Here is a 22,406-nt window from a genome sequence, read left to right on the forward strand (position 1 = left end):
CTACGAAGTCGATCATCGAACTGAGACCTCGGGTGTCCTGGTGCCAGGTGCACATATGGACACCCTTATGCTTGAACATGGTGTTCGTTATGGACAAGCCGTGTTTAGCACAGAAGTCCAACAACAGAACACCACTCGGGTTCAGATCGGGGGGGCCGTTCCTCCCAATCACGCCCCTCCAGGTCTCACTGTCATTGCCCACATGAGCATTGAAGTCCCCCAGGAGGACGAGGGAATCCCCGGGAGGAGCGCTTTCCAGCACCCCCTCCAGAGACTCCAAAAAGGGTGGGTACTCTGAGCTGCCGTTTGGTGCATAAGCACAAACGACAGTGAGGACCCGTCCCCCCACCCGAAGGCGGAGGGAGGCTACCCTCTCATCCACCGGGGTGAACCCCAATGTACAGGCACCGAACCGAGGGGAAACAAGTATTCCCACCCCAGCTCGACGCCTCTCACCAAGGGCAACTCCAGAGTGGAAGAGAGTCCAGCCCCTCTCAAGGAGACTGGTTCCGGAGCCCGTGCTGTGCGTCGAGGCGAGGCCGACTATATCTAGCCGGAAACTCTCTACCTTGCGCACCAGCTCAGGCTCCTTTCCCGCCAGCGAGGTGACGTTCCACGTCCCTAAAGCTAGCTTCTGCAGCCGAGGATCGGACCGCCAAGGCCCCCGCCTTCGGCCGCCGCCTTCGGCCGCCGCCCGTCTCACACTGCACCCGACCCCCATGACCCCTCCTGCGGATGGTGAGCCCACTGGAAGAGGGTCCCACGTTGTCTCTTCGGGCTGTGCCCGACCGGGCCCCATGGGAAAAGGCCCGGCCACCAGGCGCTCGCCATCGAGCCCCACCCCCGGGCCTGGCTCCAGGGGGGGGCCCCGGTGACCCGCTTCCGGGCAGGGGCAACTGGGAACCATTGTTGTGTTTCTTCATGGTTGGTTTTTTGAGCCACGCTTTGTCTGGTCTTTCACCTGGAACCTGTTTGCCTTGGGAGACCCTACCAGGGGCATAAAGCCCCCGACAACATAGCTTCCAGGATCACTAGGACACGCAAACCCCTCCACCGCGGTAAGGTGGTGACTCACGGAGGGGCTTTTCATTAAAGTAATAATGAAAATAAGAAAATACAAAGAAATAGTCCTAGCCTACTGAAATGCGATAAAACATTTAACGTGGTCACTACATTTAATTTGTCTGCTTCTTTTCGCCAGCTCTCTCCTGGATTTTGCAGACTTTGAGGTGTTGGGGCATTTTGATTAAATCTTCCAATTTAGTAACCTTCGAGCAAGCTCTAGCTGTTTGGCTCTGTTGCGGAAAAACACGGGTGCTCTGTTTGGCCATGGTGAGCCATAGATTTATGTGAGCAGCCAATAGCAGCATTACTGATCAAGGTTTCTACAATCGATACATACCCCCTTTTTGACCAACGCATAACTCAATCCAGCTATACTAACAAACATCAAGGGTGTTGCAAGAACCGAATTAGCCAGATCATAATTAGCACGATGATGTCATCTTGGATGTGTCATTTGATCTCGGATGTAATAAGTGACATACGGAGAACGGGCCCCTGGAGAAGACCCCAGTCCAGCTACTATGGTTTACATAGAGGTCGCCAGTCTGATGACCTTTGTGAGGAGCTCAATATTCCTCCTGATTAGCATAGTCTCCTCACCAGTAGCCTCCCAGTCCAATCTTGGACCCATACCCATCAGGGTGAGTGGAGGGGTAGGACCCAATTGCACGAGAGATGCGAGGCATTACAATGAACAGAGGTTTAATGATCAGAAACGGGAAAACAGCTAGGGACAAAAACTGGACACAAAACAGAAACCTAAATACACAGAACCAAATGAAACATGGGTGAACACAATGACTAACAAGAACAAGACCGGCGAAGACAATTACAGGGAAACACTAGGGCAGGGCAAAACCAAAAACACCAAAAAGGGAGGCACAGCTGTGGCCGTGACGGAACCCCACTCTCAAGGGGACATCTCCCGGCATCCCGCAGGGCAGGGGGTCGGCGCGGGTCCGGAGGACGACCCGGAGGCAAGGCAGAGGGTCGGCGCAGGTCCGGAAGTCGGCCCGGAGGCAGGGCAGAGGGTCGGGCGGAGGAGGTGGCCAAAAGTCCACTGGCGGAGGAGGCGGTGGATGGGGCACAGGGCAGGACCGAGGCTGGGGCACAGGGCAGGAACGGGGCTGGAGCCGGGGGAAGGAACCAGGTCGCGGTCTTCCTTCGCAGGCTTCGGGGTCCACCCAAGGGTAGGCGGGTCCCTAGTAAAGGGTTTAGTGATCCCTCTGCTGGGTACATTTGTGGTCTTGTCCTTCTATCAGGGTGAGTGGAGGGGTAGGACCCAATTGCAAGAGAGATGCGAGGCATTACGATGAACAGAGGTTTAACAATCAAAAACAGGAAAACAGCTAGGGTACTTGACAATGGGTAGTAGGACAAGACAAAGACAGGAAACAACAAAGACTGGAAACAACACAGAAACCTAAATACACAGAACCAAACGAGAAATAGGTGGACACAATGACTCTAACGAGACAGGTGAAGACAATGACAGGGAAACACTAGGGCAGGGCAAAACCAAAAACAACAGGGGGGCACAGCTGCGGCCATGACAATACCGCCCAGTTCATCAGTCCCCCTGGTTGAGTCCAGCTCACCCAGACCACTACGGGTTGAATTAATGTCTGTTCAGCCATCTATTCCCTGGAAGTCTTCTCCTGCCCCATATCCATCATCTCCTGGCCAACCCTGTGGCCCTGTTTTGCAACCTCCATCCCCAATGCCTGTTCTGCTGCAGGTATCATCACTGCCTAGTTTCCAGGAGGACTCGCTACCTGGCGTCACAGTGCCCTCACTGCCGAGCACCTCTGCATAGCACCCCAGTGTTTCACCCCTTGACATAGGGTTTGGATCTTAACCCTTGTGTTCTCCTCGGGTCATTCTGACCCATCAGTCATTGTGACCCACCGTTGTTTGCAACAACTTTACCGCATACAAAAACAAAATGAAGCATTTTCTTTTAATCGTTGGGCTGTCTCAGACCCCCCACATTGCGAAGGTGAAAAGAAAATTATTTTTATTTGCTTTTGTATAGGGTAAAATTGGGTAAACACAACGATGGTTCGTTATGAACCTTTTGGTAATGTGACCCGAAGGCAGCACAAGGGTTAAGGGCATATGTTCTGGATCATAGCCAAGTTACCACAGCAGCTTATAGCAACAGCTCACAGAAACCTCCAGGTATCAGGTCAGATAGTGGGCATGGTTACGGATCCCAGTTTGGGCTTCTACATCCAAAACTCTTATGTCCACAGAAATGTATGAATGACATGATCACATAACAAATGTACACATATCTAAAATGTCTCCTCACAAGACCTTCTTGTCTTATAGTGTTCATGTCCATGTTTGTTTCTTGAATGTCTGTGTGTATGTGTCTGTGTGTGTGTGATAAGTTAATGCGTTTAAAGTATGCACTTCAGTGTTAGTTCAATTCTCTCTTTCCAGGTCTATTAGGTTGCTTGGTGAACTGTATCTGTTCCTAGCAAGAAACTTGCCTTTTTCAGGAGACTGTATCTTAAAAAATAATTTTTTTATAATTCAAGTAACTTCACAGATCTTTATTCTAAAGGGTTAAAAAATGTTTCCCATGCTTGTTCACTGAACCATAAACAATGATGAACATCTGTGGAACGGTCATTATGACATGTGGTGGAAACTTTACCACAGCACACTATTTTAAATTCATATGGCTTAAACAGCAAATACAATTTTGTCAAGTAATTTGTATGTCTGCTAACAAGGAGGACTTGCCTGCTACGAGGCTCTAGTTGTGTTGCTCAAAGTAACAATGATTCTGACAAGCGTTTATAGACCTTGTTGGAGTTTGGCGAGGACTTTGGCATTCTTACATGTTGTCGTCAAATAGATATACACCCAAAAGTCACAGTTTTTAAGATGCATGCAAATGGTTTCCTTGGTGTCATCAGATCATTTCATCAGTTACAACTAGGTTAGTCGTGTGTACGTAGACAGTATCAAAGTACAAAATAGTGACAACATTGATATGTCCTCAGAGCATATTTCAGACATAAAAATTATATTTCAGTGTTTCCCACAGATTAGAAAGCTATTTATGGAGGGGGCGGGCGGGGGGTTGAAAATGATTACCAAAATCAAAAACAACAAACAAATAATTTCTGCATATGCAGGTAGCAACGCTAGTGCTAAATAACTATTTAGCTAACTGGTCGGCTCCATCATGCCGGGTAAGTAGCTAGCTAGCTCCTGAGACTTCTAACCAAAAGAACGAAGGGGAACCTTTGATTAACACATGTTCGTAGGTACCTAGCGAAAAGTAGCCTCAACTTTCATAGACCTTTCGCTACTTATTGTATAGTGGCATCAGACAATGTCATGTCTTACTTACTGTACTAAGCATGAATCTGTTCAAACCAAGTAAGACACCTCCTTCCTACTTTACCACATCAACCACTAGAACGGCGTAGGTATGCATCGTTGCTAACGTGTGCTGACGTTGACTGTGCGAATGTGAGAAAGATGCGTTAGTGACAGTGAGACGGAGGAAGAGCAGAGAAAGGAAATGCAGCTGAACGAATACGCTGCGTGTTTTAACCTAAATCATTTTTGAAATTTTTTTAGAAACGCAATATGTGGCGGCCGGTGTTGATTCTGTGGCGCACCGCCACGAATACGTCTGTGTGGGAAACACTTATGACTTATGCAGCGATATATCAAACAGCCATCACAGACACGAACAGCTTCCAGACCTTGGCAAAATAAAGGTCACATTTATAAAAACCTAGGACAATATTGATACCTAAGGCCTCATTTACTAACATTGCGACCGCAGCTTAATTTGCGTCTTTGACCAACCGCAAAACGGTGTATTTCCATTTTGTGTTTTTTTATCCATCATGTTTGCTGCAACTATAATAATAATAAGAAGAAGACTTTAATTAGCCTATATTGCACATTTCATACAAGTATTGCATCTTAAGGTGCTTACAGTTTTTTACAATCGCTATGACACTTTTTTCTAACACTTCTAAGTTTCTTAAACTGTTAACGCACCTACGACACACAATTGGCAACATTTTTCATTTAATGCTCAAAATCACACAATGTAAACTAAACTCAAACACTAATTGTTATAACACAAAAATACACTAAACATTACATATGTCTACCAAAACACTAACACACGTTCTCTTTCAATGGGAACATTTAATCATTCATAGCACAATGTCATAAAAAATACTAACATCAGATGGAATTACAGAAACTGCATTATTTTCTATGTGTCAGGTCTCACAGTATATAGATTATAGATTGTGTTTGCAATGCAGTTTTATTTGAAGCCTCTCTACTTTTTTGTTTTGTTGGGTTTAGTAAATGCATGCATTTTGTTTCTTTTGCTGCAGAAAAACAAAAAAGAATGACCCATCTCAGAGTAGCATTATGGAAAGTATGGTTACTGTATTGAAGAAAAAAAGAAGACAGAAATATAATGTAAAGTCTTCCTTTGCAAGAAGACATTACTGCAAGAAATATGCCATATAGCTGCCATTCACAGTATTACCCTAGCTCTGCCCCTTCTCTGAGTGCCACCACACATTCTAACTCCTCTCTCTCTCCCTTGTCCCACTCCTCTCCCTTATCCTGGTACTTGTCTTCCTCTCCCTTGTCCTGGTACTTGTTTTCCTCTCCCTTGTCCTGCTACTTGTCTCCCTCTCCCTTGCCCCACTCCTCTCCCTTGCCCTTGTCTCACTCCTCTCCCTTATCCTGGTACTTTTCTTTCTCTCCCTTGTCCTGGTACTTGTGTCCCTCTCCCTCGAGCAGCATTACTGTACTCTTACTTTCTTTGTGTTGCTCTATAGTTTAATATTGTTCTTTTTCCACACCAGATCATCCCAAAGAGGTCCTCTGTACTGTCTATACCATATGGTCATGCAATTGAAAGAACCTCAACATCTGAGTGTTTCCTAGTTGGGAATCAGCTGTGATTTTAAGTATTTGCATAACTTCAGTTGTTTCTCAGTAGCAATGGAATATGTAAAATACAGGGGATATATTTGTGTTTCAAATCACAATATAAACAGATGTTCACTTTGACTTTGGCCAATAATTTAGGTTTTGAACATGATGTTATCTGTTTTGCTGACAGTGTAAAAGCATTGTTAAATTGGGCAGTAAAAATCGATTGTTTTGGTCTTGGTTGAGCTTGTGTGTAAAACAAGTTAAAGCATTTAAAATGTGTGTTTACTCTATGCACTTTGTGTCAAAGCAACAAGAAAAATGTGTTAATTGTACAGCCTATACAGACGGATGTTGTGCTAACTGTATTAAGAGTTTAGGAAACTTGTTAAAGGTATTGAAAAAACTGTCATAGCGATTGTAAAAAACGAACATAAAATCGATAAAAACCATAATACAAGTAATAAAAGTAATAAAACCCTTCTGAACACAGGCTGCAGTCTTTGTAGTATCTCGAGCCACAGTCTTTGTGATTTCCCAATATAAATAAAAATGTAACTCTGTCATGACTGTCTTTCTGTTCCCCCTCCCCTTGTGGGTGTGTCTGTTTGTCTGTCAGATTCGATGTCAAATCGTTTGTCTTCGGTCATTGTCACCACCTGTCTTGTGTTAACCCACTGATTACCCTGTCTATTTAATGTTCCTTCTGTGTGCAGGTCTCTGTCAGATCGTCGTATGTGGCCACCCCGTCTTGTGTCTTGTGTCTTGTGTCTTGTGTCTTGTGTCTTGTGTCTTGTGTCTTGTGTCTTGTGTCTTGTGTCTTGTGTCTTGTGTGGAAGTAATGTTTCGACTACCCCCAGTGCTTAGAACATCTGTTTAGTTTTTGTTATTTTCCCCGTCTGTAACGGGCGAGTTGGTTGTTTCCGGCCGAGTTGCCGAGGTGTTCTTGGTTTAGTTTTTGCCTTTTCGGTTTTTCTAAATAAAAACCTTGGTTTGCCTGCAACCGCCTCTGACTTCTTGGACACTACCTGACAAACTCAGCAAAACACAGGCCACAGTCTTCGCAATAATCCAAAACGCACAACACACTGTCCTTACCCTGTTTCCCTCTCCAAGATCACTATTCGTCAGCCCTACCTGCATGACTGTCACACCTTCCTGCTGACCAGACCCCGGATTGTCACTCTTCCTATCTCCATTGTGCATCACATGGACTTTTGCACTATAACCTTTTTGCATCACCAAATTCCACTGTCTGTGCCTGCATTTGGGTCTGTGGTGGAATTTCTATGACCTGTTATCTGTTTATTCTTGCAAGCAAGGAGGAGCAGTTCGAAAACAGGATCATAAATGATGTCTGGAGAAGAAGGGCTCACTAAAGGTGTAATTATCTGAACACTCTTTAATACAGTCATTCCAGACAGTTACATCTAGGGTTGCCAACTTCCTCAACCCCAAATGCGGGACACTTTCTACAAGATGTTTCAACAGCACATGGTTTTATTTCGTTAGTCATGTCTTTAAAACTTTCAGTTTACGTCTTATTTGTTGAATCTTTTTTATGTTCATTCAACTATTTATGTTTAGTTTGCTGCAGATGAAGATGATCGCTTAAGGACATTGTATTTAGAAAACCCACCCTGAGTAAGATGAGACAACAACAATGTAAACAAACATAATTCTCATAGAGATCTACTAAAGCATCTGTCATGTGGAGTAACAGTGACATGAACCAAGATCACATGCCGTGTTAGACACCCATCACCTTTATCCACAAATGAAATTATTGGCTCGCCATGTTCACCTTTCCATTGGCCACGTTGTTTTTTTCTGTTCCTCTGTGTGTATGTAAGTGTGTGTGTGTGTGCAGTATGTCTGGGTATGTGTGTGGTTGTATATATACAGTATGAGTGTATGGCTGCAATGCGTGTTTAGGCTTTTTCTCATCTTTCTTTGCATACATATATGCACCCTTCAAGTTTCTTCCTGTTCATTGTCCCAGAAGGGCATTAGAGGTGATTGTATTGTATGTCACACTGCCCAGCATGGTGTGGCAGGAAGGAGTGACGAGACAGGGGCCCTGGACACTCAAATACTGGCACGGATGCTGGAACAGCATCACATGCAACCCGAGGAGAGATTTAGCTTGCAAGGACACAGAGACATGGGATTAGCAGGGCCCTGGAGGGCAGCCGAACATCTGAAACCATCTGGGACGTCTGGGTCACAGTACTGACCTGTTATGCTTCTATTGAGTTTTGTTTACCTCATTCTATAGTGTCCTATAGTTCATATTACTAGACGGCCGGCATTGCATACTGTATACAAAATATTTGCCAGAACGTAAATGCCATTTTTTTTTTACAATTTCATTCTTTGGAAACCTTATTGTGTTCCCTAGACCAATCCCACAGTGGACTCTCTAAAACCAAAAGATCAGGACTGGATAGAACACAGTGGCAACATGCCACTTCATGTGAGTGTGCTTCTATGATAATCTGAGGACACTTGTGTTAAAGTGATACCTATATGGCTCAGCCACAGCAATCCCTGTACTGGCTGACATTGTCTCTGAATAGACTACTCAGGCTAAACTCTCGGTAAGACTGTCACAGCTTAGTAACAAAGCACAACAAAGGTTAGTCTCTAACTTTGTCCTCCTGTAATGTTTATTGAATTATACTGTGAACTACAGTTGAACTACAGCGTGCTTACAGAGCTCCATACTCTAGAGACGTCACATTATCTTAAATCCTGTTTAGGAAAGGGAAAGGTGTAATAATATTTTTATATACAAATGCACTTAATTATGTATTGTGTATGCAATAAGTCATATATTATATACATTGTTTTTGTGATCCTGGATTTCTTTGCATTTGTTTGCTGGACTTCTGCTATTTTGATTGGACATCTAAGAAGACCAATCAGTGTATGTGTGTTCAGATTTGATATAAGAATAACAAGTAAAGTAAGAAAATCGGAACTGACTGTTAAAGCATATTACTTTGATGGCACAGCTTTTACATGATTTCAACATGATAAAGTAAATCCACTGAGACCAATCCAGTAAATTAACTAGTCACAGTCAAGTTACCTGCCCTCAAATACAGTTGGATTTGTACACATACTGGTTGATGATAACTACTTACTAACCGAGAGTGAGGTCATGCCGGGAAATATCAAACTGAGGCTGGAACGTATCGACCGAGCAATAGCGAGGTTGATACGTTCCAGCCTCTCGGTTAGTAAGTAATTAATAATATGAAGTCACATTGTTTCTGGCATTTTCACATTACAGAGTGAAAATCTTTGAAGTCAAAGTTTTTGGACAATCAAACTAAATCCCCAAATCATCCATTTCAGGAAGCATCATCGCACCATCTGTGTTTACAAGACAATGCAACAGCAACTTATACAATATCACTAAATGGTTGTATATTTGTTGCATTTGTTGCACACTGACAGATCAACACTGTCTTTGCAGCATTTGACCAGAAATGAATGCCTCAATTTCTGTAGTATTTCCTGGAAGTCTTGTCTGCAAAACCTTTGGTGCGAAGATTTAGAGGAGGCGTTTTGTACTGCTCTATGAACAGTATTTCTGAATGAAAAGCCTGGGCTCTCTTAAGCTTGTTTTCGGCAGGAGTCTATGGGAAGCATAAACTCTGGATTGTCTAATCCTGTTAGCGTGTGCTTTGTTGGGACCTATTAAGCCAAGGCTTCCTCCTTCAGTCTGGGTATGTCCAGAAGTGTGTGACTGGCTGTCACTCAGAGCTGACAGCAGTTAATACAGCAGCAGTCAGTGCAGCAGGAGCAAGAGAACAAGGAGCATCCAGGCTTGGAGGTCCAGAGGCTCTGGACTAGCAACCTTTTCCCAAAGCCACCAGACACACTGTGGTACAAGGTCGAGACCCAGCTAGGAACAGGACTGTAGGTAACCCAAACCAGCAGGATGGATATCATAAGGACGGTGTCTAAAAGGGTGCTGCCAGTGAAGGTGAGGGCGTATGTGAAGGACTACTGCAAGAGGAATGGACTCCTGACCCTGTCTGTTATGGCGGTGGTGACAGGCTGTGTGCTGGGCTTCTTCCTCCGGACCTTCAACCTGTCCACTCAGGTGAGTGGCGTGTAGGGGACACATGTGTTCATGGGGATCCAGTATGAGGATGTGGAAATATTAGTTGCCGATAAATGCTTTAGATCAGACATTGAGCCCGGTACAGGGAGATCCCATAGTTAGTGACGCCACATGAGCTTTAGGTCTTATGTGAGAAAACAAACTGGAGGTCAGGCAGCAGATGAGGGTAAAAACCTGGCACAATGGTCTCAACGTGGGGTTAACATGGAGTACAAAGGCGTTGACATTTTTCTGTAGTGTCTTTATACAGAGATTTAGAAGCCTGTGACCATTGTAAAATACTGTTGTTCTTTCTAGTTCTGAAGGTTAATCCATGTCTTGCCACTCTATTTAAGTAAGACAAAACTTGAACTGTCTAATTTTCTGACATACTCTCAAGTAATCTTATACTTAAGCCTGAGCCAGGATTCTACTGTAGTTTGTCAAATAATACAATACAGGTCTCAGAAAATTCCTAACCTTAACATTAGTATGTATACACTGTACTTATTTATTTCACAACAAGAATATATTGCTGTTGACCACAATTTAGTGATTACAGTAGGTTGATATCAATGGACCTCTGCCAGGCACCTGAAATAAAGACACAAACTTCACATGTATGTGTGTGTCTGTGTGTGTATGCATGTGTGTGTGCATGTGTGTTTATTTACATCTGTGTGTGTGCATGTGTGTGTCTTTCAGGCTAAGATCTACTTTTCCTTCCCTGGAGAGCTGCTGATGAGAATGCTGAAGATGTTGATCCTGCCTCTCATCACCTCCAGGTAACACTAAAACACCCAAATGCCGCCAATAACACAATTAATCTCTGGTCCAGATGGAATCCAAATAATACACAAGGGCCTTAACCTTATAGTGCCCAGATAGTTATCTAGCAATGTGCTGTGGATTTGCTGTGCACAGGTTTCTTGGCCAGTCGCTATCACTTGTCTCTTGGCTACAGTGTCATAGGCACCTTCTGAAGCCTCTAGTTGTACTCCAATAAATGGATTCTCAATGTGACTGCCTTGTTTAGACAAGGCTGTGGTACTGGTGTAACATTCTGAACCCCTGAACAGTAAATTAATAATAACAGCACAATGGTCTATCAAACCCAATTGATTCGAATAGAATGCTTCGGCAATGTTATTCCAGTCATAATAGAAGACAAATGAAAGGTTACACAATATTTTGTCGATAGAAACGATGGGAAGAACAGACTGTAGAAAAAAATGGAAAGCTAAAGTCCTTCCATTTCTGTCCAGTCTCATGTCAGGCCTGTCAGCCATGGACACTAAGGCTAGTGGGCGTCTGGGCATTCTGACCATCACCTATTATCTGTGGACCACCTTCATCGCTGTCATCGTGGGCATCGTGCTGGTACTAATCATTCACCCTGGCACGGGCTCAGAGAAGGAGGGACATCATGGAGGGACCGGCCCGGTCATGACCTCTGCAGATGCCCTGCTGGACCTCATAAGGTACCTGGATGCACAGGCACCAGCATACACGCATGCACACACCTGCACAATTTCACACACACATGAGCACATGCATGCACAGACTCCAGCATGCATGACAGATACACACACGTAGCTTTGCAAAAATTGACTTGTACAAGGACGTTCTTTTGCTATTCTCAAAATCATCCCACAGATGTTTCTTTAGAAAAGAGCCATGGGCACAAAATAAACACACTCTTTTCCAATGAGTCAAATCTGAGTGTAGCTCTAAGACTGGTGAAATCCCAGGGATTCCGCATGACCCTTCTAAATACATAAATACCTTAGATATCAACAGCCAATTTCCACTCCAAAGGTTGGCAAATGCTCCGTCCGGGTTTCCTAAACATAGGATCAGACAGGTTATTTAGTCAGTGGTTGGTGGTGGTATTGAGGATTTACTCTGTTAAACCAGTTAGACCTAGTGCACCTAGTGCAGTCCTGGTTAACCCAGTATAACCCTGTAAACTGACGACCACCTGGTCTACACGTGCCAGGAAGGCAACTTTATTACAAACTTGAATGTATGGATAGAAAAATCAGATAAGTCTGGATTAGTTGATCAAAGATCACAGGTTAACTGAAAAATTATTGTTTCATGTTCATTCTTATTAATTGTTCCAGTCACACAATCCCCTTAGTCGACTCGGTTTGAATTTGACCACATTTAGGCCCTTCAGAACCTGCTAGGTCTGGCCGGTTTACAGATCCTGTAAAGTGGAATTTAAAATGAGTACATCACACCACAGAAAAATGTGTTGTTAACTACTCAGTACCCATCCAAATTCAAACAAAAAAAATGATGAGAAAATCAGCATTCTTCTCTACTTGAGACAGGGGAGGCGTGTTGTCTGAAAGAGCTGAATCTTCGCCTCCTCAAATGTATTGAATTTAGCAACAACCCTTAAAAGGGTCTAAAATTGCCACTGCTTTGCATCGTACCAGCTGAGTAACAGAATGCAACCGTCTGTGATAGGTCGCTGTGATGTAGATTGGTCGGGTTTTGGCTCCGCCTATACAAAACCTGAGCTGAATACGGAAAACAAACTGTTCAATGGTTTAATTCCACATTTCAGTGCGACAAAGTTTTCATGCTTTGCACATGCTTTCATGAACTCATTTCACACGTACATAATGTACTGAGAAGCAAATCATGGAATTTGCTTTACAGGATCTTTAACTCTTCCGGCAGTGGAGATCCTAGGTCATCATTATATCAGACTGTCTTAAGCTTCCATCTTCTAAGAAGAGCCGAGTGTGGAGGCTTTACTGAGAAGGGCCTGTGCAGGCTTGCGTTGCGACCAGGCTTACATCAGGGGCTCCGTGTCAGAGCACCAGCTAAGACGACAAGATCAGGGCTATCTTTAGAGCCTGGGCTGGCCGATTGCGTATGTAAGGCTGTAAGACAGGTTCTGGAGGTAAGTTGAGCCCTCTATCATGTTTGATAGGTTTACTGGCTTGGGGGTCATTTCACGCTTTTTAAACACCAGTGCAGTGCCCGTGATGTAGTCAGTGATTAAGATGTCAGTGAAGCACACAATTACAGATTCCTTGAACTATATCGAGATAGTGCATAGTGTCCATGATAAAATTGGTGGCACACACACAGATTCTTGGAATTATGGATAGGACACAGTGCCTGTGATGATGTTGATGACACACTTCTAGAATTATAGATAGCTAGAACAGTGCCTGGTATGATGCAAAGCAAAGGCGATTTTAGACCCTTTTTAGGGGTGCTCAAGCAAAATTTAACCTCAGCACCCCTAAAAATAATAATAATAAAAAGAGAAATTATATTTAAAAAAATCTTATATAATAGTGTAATAATTGGACCAATACGCTGTTCCCAGAACCATAGAAAAAGAGTTGCGACACGCTTTGATCTCGCCGACACGTGATCACGTGGTTCATGTAGCTCGCTGTAGTTCCAAAAAAACCCCACTGCTGTCAACTTTTTTGAATGGTTTTCAATGGAGTGGGCCAACGGAAGTCGCTTTCTCAGGCAAATGACGAATAAAACAGGCTCGGTTGAAGAAATCTGTATTATATTCTGTCTATCTTCAGCTGACTCGTATCTACACAAGGCAGTTCTCCCTGACGTTTTTGGTGTAAAATGGAGTGAACTACAACATTGTGAACACTCACTGCCAGTGAAACGCAGGAAAAAAGCTAGAGCTTTTTTGTCACATGTTTCCAGTAGCTCGCTGTAATAAAAAAAAAAACCCACTGCTGTCAACCTGTTTGAATGGTTTTCGGCGGGACAGACAGCAGCACCATCTCATTTCACGGATATTTTCGGTATATTAACACAATGTCAATTGGTTACTGGTGTGTTGTATCATGTATGTCTGCTACTTTATTAACATGTATGTATAACATTAACTTATATTATTATATGGCAACAACGGTACGAGCTTTCTGATTGGCTAATGTGTAGTCATGCCAGACACGTATTGCCCTCCTCAGCGGTCAATATGGCTCCGTATTGCCCTCTGACGTCATCTTCAAAATGAGCAATGAGTCAGCTGCTGAGTTTTACTATCCAGATGATGCTGAAAAGATTTGTCATCGAAAGTGAGGATGAAGACTAGACTCTTTTAATCACTTGTGTCGTTATTTTGTGTTGAAATTAAAGCCATTTTAGCTTGTTGTCCGCTTTTTATCAAAAGTACTGAATTGCTAGGCAACACATGAAACACAGCGTGAGAAGACTTGAGAGCTAGCTACAATTAGCCTAGAGGTACCATTTATTTTCGTTTACAAAATGAAAAGAAGCTAAAAATGCCATATAATAAACTACTTACTAACCTCGACCGTTCGGTCATGCCGGGAAATATCGGCTTTGCCGTATCAATATCGCTATCGCTCGGTCAATACGTTCCAGCCTCAGTTTGATATTTCCCGGCATGACCTTAATAGGTTAGTAAGTAGTTATTTTTGACCTCCCGAATGTTCGCAGAGGTAAATAAACAAAATAAAGTAGCCTGACGTTGTCATACTTATAATTCTAGTCTGAATATGAGTCTGAGAACTCTCCGTTGGGCTGTGAGTATGGGGCGTGTTTCAACCGACCTCGTAAGACAAATGCCTCTTCGCCCAATTGGATAGACCTACAATCAATCAGAGCAACGTAATATGTTGTTTGTTGAAAACAAATTCAACCCAAGCGCTTTTTGGTGACGTGGTTGATTGATCGTTACTGTTGATCGTCTGTCCATCATCGTATAAAGCCCGCCCTGACAATTTCATTGGTCCGAACAGCTCCTGTTTGTGTATAGTTTTTCCGCAACTGAGCCCCCCCAGACCTAGCCTGGTCCTAACCAGACCCCCGTACATTTCATTTGCACAGAGAGTCTGGGATGGCTCTATTGACAAGCAACTTCCTTGAAGGCGGGTACTCTGTTGAAGTTTAAAACTATTGGATGTGCCCAGAGCCACTCTGATCTGCCATAACCAATTGCTAGCGTTCGCCTTAGCCAGCTCCTTCACCACTACTGTAACGGAGCTAGCTGCCGTAGCTGGAAAATCAAACTTTTCCCTAACCCGTGGGGAGGAAGGCCATAACATCATGGCCACCAACAAAACTCAGAAAGGAATGTTCTTGCTCTAGCTTTAACTTATGGATATTCAACAACGTTGCCACAACCACAGAACAGGTTCGCTCGCATCTTTCTCCGCCGCCATTACTGAACTACAACTCAAACTAGTACACAACATTAACGTCATCGTTCTCAGCCACTCCCTCTGTTCACTGACTGGACCTACAAAAAATGTGTTTCTGAAAACGGACTTCAAAGCGAAACTCCCAGACCTAGTACAGAAGCAAAATCCAAATTGAGCCGTCGTACGTAGGAGGGCAGAGCCAGGCTACCCCAGATGCAACTTCCCGAACAATTTTTTTGTGAGCGGGGATAAGTTGGGCTGGCAGCCAGGCTAGAAACAAAGTATTTGTTATTGAAACTCTACAGTTGTTGATATGTTGCCTTGGAGATGTAGTGACGTCACCAGTGCAAGTGCAGCTGATTGCTCTGACAACATGGTGTCTGCTCCTGATTCGCCGCGTTTGATTTGGGATCTAGAAACTAAATGTTTGCAAACGCTTTGTCGCCCCGATTTGTTTAAACTTTTGAACACATCTCTGCTTACAAAGGCGTTTGCAGACTTGTGGAAGAGTAACATTTGCAGTGTATTATAATTTGATTCTGGTAGTTCACGAAGAAAGAGACATCCTCATTCATTCAATATTTTGCATAATTATACATAAATGTATTAATTGTTATCCAGTGAAATTAGGCATTTATTACAGGCATGCAAACTCCTCACCGTTAGTCCTCCTATAAACACACACACACAACCACCTGACTCCTTCCCAATGCTCAGCCAAGACAACCCGTTTGACCATGATAACGGGGTTGTGGCAGTATAGTTACAACATAGACTTTTACAGAATCCCATTCCCATCCACCCTTGGAGCTCAAACGACGGGGTCTGTCAAGAAAGTGGTACGATGGGGAAACAGCCAACTGAGGTGAACGTCAAACCCTTGAGCTTTTTCTCAGCTGTGTTTAAATGAAGAGTCTTAAAATAACCACATTTTCAGATCTCTGCTTCCCAATACGGCTTTCTAAATAAAGATGAGTTATTCAGTAAAGGGATCTGATTCAGGAACCCTGGTCTTCATTTAGGAATGTCCATGTAGATGAGTTGGTAAAATGCCTTCCTGGCTAAGTCCTGCTAAGATCCAAATCATATTGAAGAGGTTACCCTATCCTCCTCTGAGGCAGTATACCATGTATTTAGTGAACACAATACATGACAATGCAACACAGAAAAACACAACATGATACAATGCAATACAATTGACTACACAAAAATAAATTGAACTGCATTTAAATGGAATGGACAAGGGCTCCAGTTCCAACACATTCTTCTATTTTCTATCTTTACAGAAACATGATCCCCTCCAATCTGGTTGAAGCAACCTTTCAGCAGGTGAGTGGATTTCGATGTGTCAGTATCACAGTCCTGGAAACACATGTTGGACACACCTTTATATTATGTATTGAGGTTCCAACAATTTGAATGCATGCACACGCAATATGAAAGGAATCCTTACACTGACCTCTGACCCTGATCTCTGACCCTGACCCCCTGCTCCCCCCTCAGTATCGGACAGATCTCGTGCCCATCGTGACCTCCAGCAGCAGCGAGTCCCAGGCCAACTACGTGTACGTGATGCCTGACTACCACAACCCCCAGCTTGGCCACCCGGTCTTCCTTGAGATCACCCCTGCTCCAGACATCAAGTACAAGATTGTCCCTGGCAGCAGCAAGGGCATGAACGTTCTGGGGATCGTTATCTTCTCTGCTACCATGGGTATGGCACACATACACTCACATGGACACATGTTCATATTTGCAGGAATTCACATACATTTACACACACGCATTAAGTCAAATATGTATGGATGTTTACAAACACAAACAGTCAAGTATAGACACACACACACACACACATACACACAGACTTGTGATTCCTCATTCCATCTGTGCAGGTCTGTTGCTGGGGAAGATGGGGATGCGTGGGACACCCCTGGTCCACGTGTGCCAGTGCATCAATGAGTGTGTCATGAAGATCATCACCGCGGCCATGTGGTGAGACAGCAAATCCTTCACACACAAGGACACACACACACAATAATGACCTCCAGCGCACACATAAGGACACATACACACACACAAGGATACACACATAAAGAGGTACAAGGCTGGATGTTCATTGCATATTGTGCCTGTGGTGAGATGAGATCTAATGTTCATAACTGACCATACTCTTAATCTCTCCTACACAAACAGAATTATCAGATTAGGCAGTTTAGCTTCCATGTCCAGATTACGTCTCAAGATTAGTTGACTTTCAAAACTATTAAGCATCCGTGTCTGAACTGTCCTTCACACACAGCGCAGGGATTTGATGATCCAGGCATGTGGACAGGACTCAGATTAGGATTGCAGGGACCATTAGTCTCGTCACCCGGCATGAGTCGTGATGCTGCAACTCAACCACTGCAATGGAAACCATCTGATAAATGTGCATATCTCATGTACAGTATAAAGACCTACAGTCTCTGCAGTACCCTGCCCTCTACGCACACACCTACTGTCCCAGGTCACATTATAATATAACATCGTACATTCTGTATGAACCATTTTGTGTTTGTTCATACCAACACATGTAGTCCACACATATGCAGTTCATGCACATGCAGTTCACACACATGCAGTTCACACACATGCAGACCCTCTGCTCCTCCTCAGCTTCTGGAAGAGCATGCCGATTTACTTTTCTATTCACTTGATTCACTAGTTTCCTCCTGTTCCTCCCACACTAGATCCACTGACTCGCAAACACGCCGACCGACCTGTTGTTTTTACCTTATTTGGGTTAGGTCCAAGTCTTAATTAGGGGGGTCAACCCCCCCAATCCCCCCTGTAATTCAAACCCTGCATGGCATGTCTAATGCCCAGTACACTGGAAAGATGCCAGTGACGTGAACAGGACACAGGCAGAATGGACAGTACATTACATAGCCATGCACAGTGGATTTACAGTCCATGTGTCTATGTGTTTTAGGTACTTCCCTTTTGGTATCGTATTCCTAGTGGCGGGGAAGATTCTTGACATGCACGACCCAGCCCATCTGGGGGAGAAGCTGGGCATGTACTTCATCACGGTCCTGGCGGGACTTTTCGTCCATGGTCTCATCCTGCTGCCGCTCTTTTACTTCATCCTCACCCACAAAAATCCCTTCACCTACATCCGGGGCCTGCTTCAAGCCCTGGTCATCGCTCTCGCCACCTCCTCCAGGTGGGTTTCCTCTGCGGGCTGGGTCTTGGGTAGGGTGGAAGCGGACCGTCAGCATGCAAATTCAGGGGGATGAAATGAAAATCAAAAATGCTCATTCTTTCTCTCTGTCCCTCTCTGTCTCTCTTTCTGTCTCTGTCTATCTCCCCTCCATTTCTCTCCCATTTTCCTCTGTCTGTGTCTTTGTATCTCTACCTTTTCTCTCTCTCTATCCCTGTCTATTTCTGGTCACCTCCCCAAGTTCGGCCACCCTTCCCATTACCATGAAGTGTCTGTTGGAGAACTGTGGAGTGGACCGGCAGATAGCCCGCTTTGTGCTGCCTGTGGGAGCCACCATCAACATGGACGGGACAGCACTCTACGAGGCTGTGGCGGCCATCTTCATCGCCCAGGTCAACGAGTATGAGCTGGACTTCGGGCAGCTGGTCACCATCAGGTGAAAACACCCTTGCTCTCTCTGTCTCTCTTTCTTTCTCTCTCCTTCCTTCCCTCTCTCTTTACTTATTTCTCTCGTTCTCTCATGTTGTGGTGTGATTTGCTATGATTCACATCCTGGTTGTTGTACCGCAGTATCACAGCAACAGCAGCCAGTATTGGGGCTGCTGGAATTCCTCAGGCCGGCCTTGTAACCATGGTGATCGTTCTGACCTCCGTGGGGCTGCCGCCCGCTGACATCACTCTCATCGTGGCCATCGATTGGGTCTTGTGAGTACAATAGCCTGTCTGGAAACCACAGCATTTATGGTTGGATTTAACAAGGAGGTGATAAGATGTCATGCAACAATGTACACAACCGTCTGATTTTTCAGAGATCGTTTCCGCACAATGATCAATGTCCTGGGAGATGGCTTGGCTGCTGGGATCATGGCTCACCTCTGCAGGGATGATTTTGACTTGGGTCCACCAAAAGAAATGAACTCCAACCGGGTATGAACATGACTAGGACATCCAACTTTGCAAAGTGCATTTATTATACCTGTAACATCAAGTGCTAGACAGTAGGTTCAATAACATATCTCCGACGTTAGTGAGAATAGTTTCAAAGTTTGATCAGGGCACCGATCTTAATGCAGTCGTGTGCATTAAACTGCTGTTCCACTGACACTAGAGGTTCTAAACCATTTCAACTGGGGGAGGGGGGGGGGGGGCAAGCTGGGGCCAGTTGTACTGTTAGAGGGGCCAGTTACATTTACATTAAACATGATTGTTGTCATATCGTTTTCTTGACTGCATTGTAGGCAAAAAAAACAAGGTTTAAAATCATTCAGACTCTACATTTAGGGGGACCACAAGGGGGTCCAAACTTGTTGTCACATGGGCACTGGGAACCCCCCAGACCTGCCCCTGTCCACCAAAATTGGCTGAACCCGTGGTCACAGATCAGGTCACCGATTTCGGTACACCGAAATACCGGCTATCACTCAGTTACGGCGGGGACCAAACATGTCTTTGTAAGGAGTTTGCGAACAGTTTGCAAATAGTTGTAGTCTGCTGCATGCACACACTGTGTAAAATCTGAAGAGAAGGTGTGTGCGCGAGATAATCTAATTAGTTTCATGTGTTTTTTTTGCAGAGGGACACGGTGATCTCCCTCTCTAATGCAGTCCGGGTAAGAACATTAACTTGACTAGAGAGGAAAGGATGTGTGTGCGAGACAGAGAGAGTGAGAGAGAGACCATTTAACTAATTGCCTAGTGTCTCTTGTGTGTTTTTCTGCAGAGGGACACAATGATTTCTTTCAATCCAAATCGGGTAAGAACATTACTTCTACTGACTTTGTAAGGGAAGGAAAGAGAGGGAGGGAGAGAGAAAGAACAAAAAGAAGCGAGGCTACTCAACTTTTTTCTATGAAATCTTCAGAGAAATCCTTTTAAAATCTTTCAAAAGAAGATATTGTGAAACATTTGTACTTGTGTGTTTTCCGCAGAGGGACACAGTGATTTCCCTGGGCACCCACAGTGTGACAATGTCTGAGGCCCCCCTCCTGTCTCATCGCTGCGACTATGTGTACGACGTGGATGGAGAGTCTGTGACTGAGAAACCTGTCCCAAGCTATGCTCTCTGTCAGGTCTGAGGTCCATCAACAGATGGCTGCCTTCAACACACGCATACACACACAAAAATCTCAAGGCATCAAGCAAGAAAGAGTGGTCACCGTTTTTACTGTATCAAAGCCTGTGGGTTTAATGTTCCAGATCTATACACTGAATATGCAGTTTGGGAAAGGAGACATCAGTTCTGTTAAAACATTGATTATTCACACCTGTGCCATGAAGAAGAAGCACTTTTCCTCCTGATTTTGTGACTGGATGCCTGGCTGACTGACTGGGTCTCACAGGTGTACACAGATCCAACATTATATGATCGTGTCAGACTGAAACAGCAGTTGCCCAGGACTGTGATGCGCTACACACATTTTAGGCAAAGTGTTCAGCCTACAGACTGTTTTTTGTAGACATCAGACTTCTGTATTCAGAGTTTTTAAATTATTGCTTGACGACGTGGTTAGAGATAAAATCAACTAATTTTTGTTAGTATACTAAATGTATTCTGTTTAATGTACCACTCTGTCCCATTATGCACATCCTAAGTGTCATTGTGCAGTCGGTTTTGGAGTTGCCTTAAAACATTACCATGTCACAGCTGAGAATGTTACAACCTTGAGACTTGAAATACTTCATACCATATGTTTGATATATTTTGTTTAGGCACAGTGCAGGTCCACTTTTACCATGTATAGTAGCATATGTCTATACTGAGTCAGCAGACTAGAATTATCACACGTGATTGGATAGGGTAGATGAGTAGGTGGATAACATATTCAACTAAGATTGTATGTTGAACTTGGTTTAGAGGCATCAACAGGAATGATGGAAAACAAATTGTGTGAAATACAGTGAAAATGTTTGCTTTTATACGTGATACGTTATTTTTGATGTCCTGGTGATATTAATTTTCTAATAAAATTCAAACCATTTAAAGTGTTTGATCCTTATTGCAAATTTCCCCCACAATCCTGACACAGAATCTGAAGGCATTTCTCATTTTATTAAAAATAATGTTAGTTATTGAACATATACATTGGTTTGTTTGAAACAAAACGCATAAGCAAAAAACTAAACAAAAAGGTAAAACACTCCCAACATTAGTACAAACTTTTAGTACTATGTCATAAAACTTGTGAAATAAATTACATCCAAGTGCCTCTGCTGACATGGCGGTCTCCAATATCAAACATAAATTAAGGCTGGAAAACAAGGTATCAGTTCAACTGGGAGTCTAGTTTCCCCTCAAGGATTTCTTCACACTGATGTCTGAGGAGAGGCAGTGTGTTGGAACTAGTCAATGAAAAAAAGGATATCAAAAGGATGCGAGTAAAACATACGATTAGACATTTCTCGTACCTTACCTGTTTTTATTGTGAGGGAGGGAATTTACATGGAAAAAACATTATTTCCTTAAATATCACATTCTGTATTCAATATTAATTTTAGGCCTACAGGCCAACAATAAAAAGTAATGTGGTGGATATTTCCATCTGTAAAAACAAGAATTAATCAGAGCATGACTAACAACATACTGGAGTGTGAAATGTTTGAGTCATAAAATTTAACATATTGCTCCCTAAAACATGTACAAGAAAAAAAGGATGCACTGGTCTATCTGCTCCTCGTATGCGTGTGTGTGGCTGTTAAAGTCAAACAGGTGTTAGACAGGCAAGGCCGCTGTGAGAGCGAAAGTGCACGGGGGGGGGGGGGGGGGGGGGGAGAAGCAACAGTATAGATGGTTGACTTGAACGAGAGACTGAAAATCCTTTACGCATCTAAAAACAAGCAAAACAAGCATCTAAATGACAGCCAACAGGAAGTGGGAGAAGCAACAGTATAGATGGTTGACTTGAACGAGAGACTGAAAA

General features: G+C 43.8%; 1 protein-coding gene across 1 annotated transcript; it reads left to right on the forward strand.

Moving 5' to 3' along the window:
• The first annotated feature begins 9,955 nt into the window (after nucleotides 1-9,955).
• On the forward strand, nucleotides 9,956-21,630 carry slc1a8b (solute carrier family 1 member 8b). Its single transcript, XM_084684498.1, has 13 exons — nucleotides 9,956-10,120; nucleotides 10,826-10,905; nucleotides 11,386-11,601; nucleotides 16,575-16,617; nucleotides 16,792-17,002; nucleotides 17,181-17,280; nucleotides 18,260-18,493; nucleotides 18,732-18,926; nucleotides 19,061-19,195; nucleotides 19,300-19,417; nucleotides 20,064-20,099; nucleotides 20,210-20,242; nucleotides 20,418-21,630. The coding sequence occupies exons 1-13, from the start codon at nucleotides 9,956-9,958 to the stop codon at nucleotides 20,562-20,564; spliced, it is 1,713 nt and encodes a 570-aa protein (XP_084540624.1). The 3' UTR covers nucleotides 20,565-21,630.
• Nucleotides 21,631-22,406: the final 776 nt, after the last annotated feature.

The sequence above is a fragment of the Hypomesus nipponensis genome, chromosome 3 (genome assembly GCF_054491055.1).
Source record: "Hypomesus nipponensis isolate SF chromosome 3, ASM5449105v1, whole genome shotgun sequence".
In the NCBI taxonomy this organism is placed as follows: domain Eukaryota; kingdom Metazoa; phylum Chordata; class Actinopteri; order Osmeriformes; family Osmeridae; genus Hypomesus; species Hypomesus nipponensis.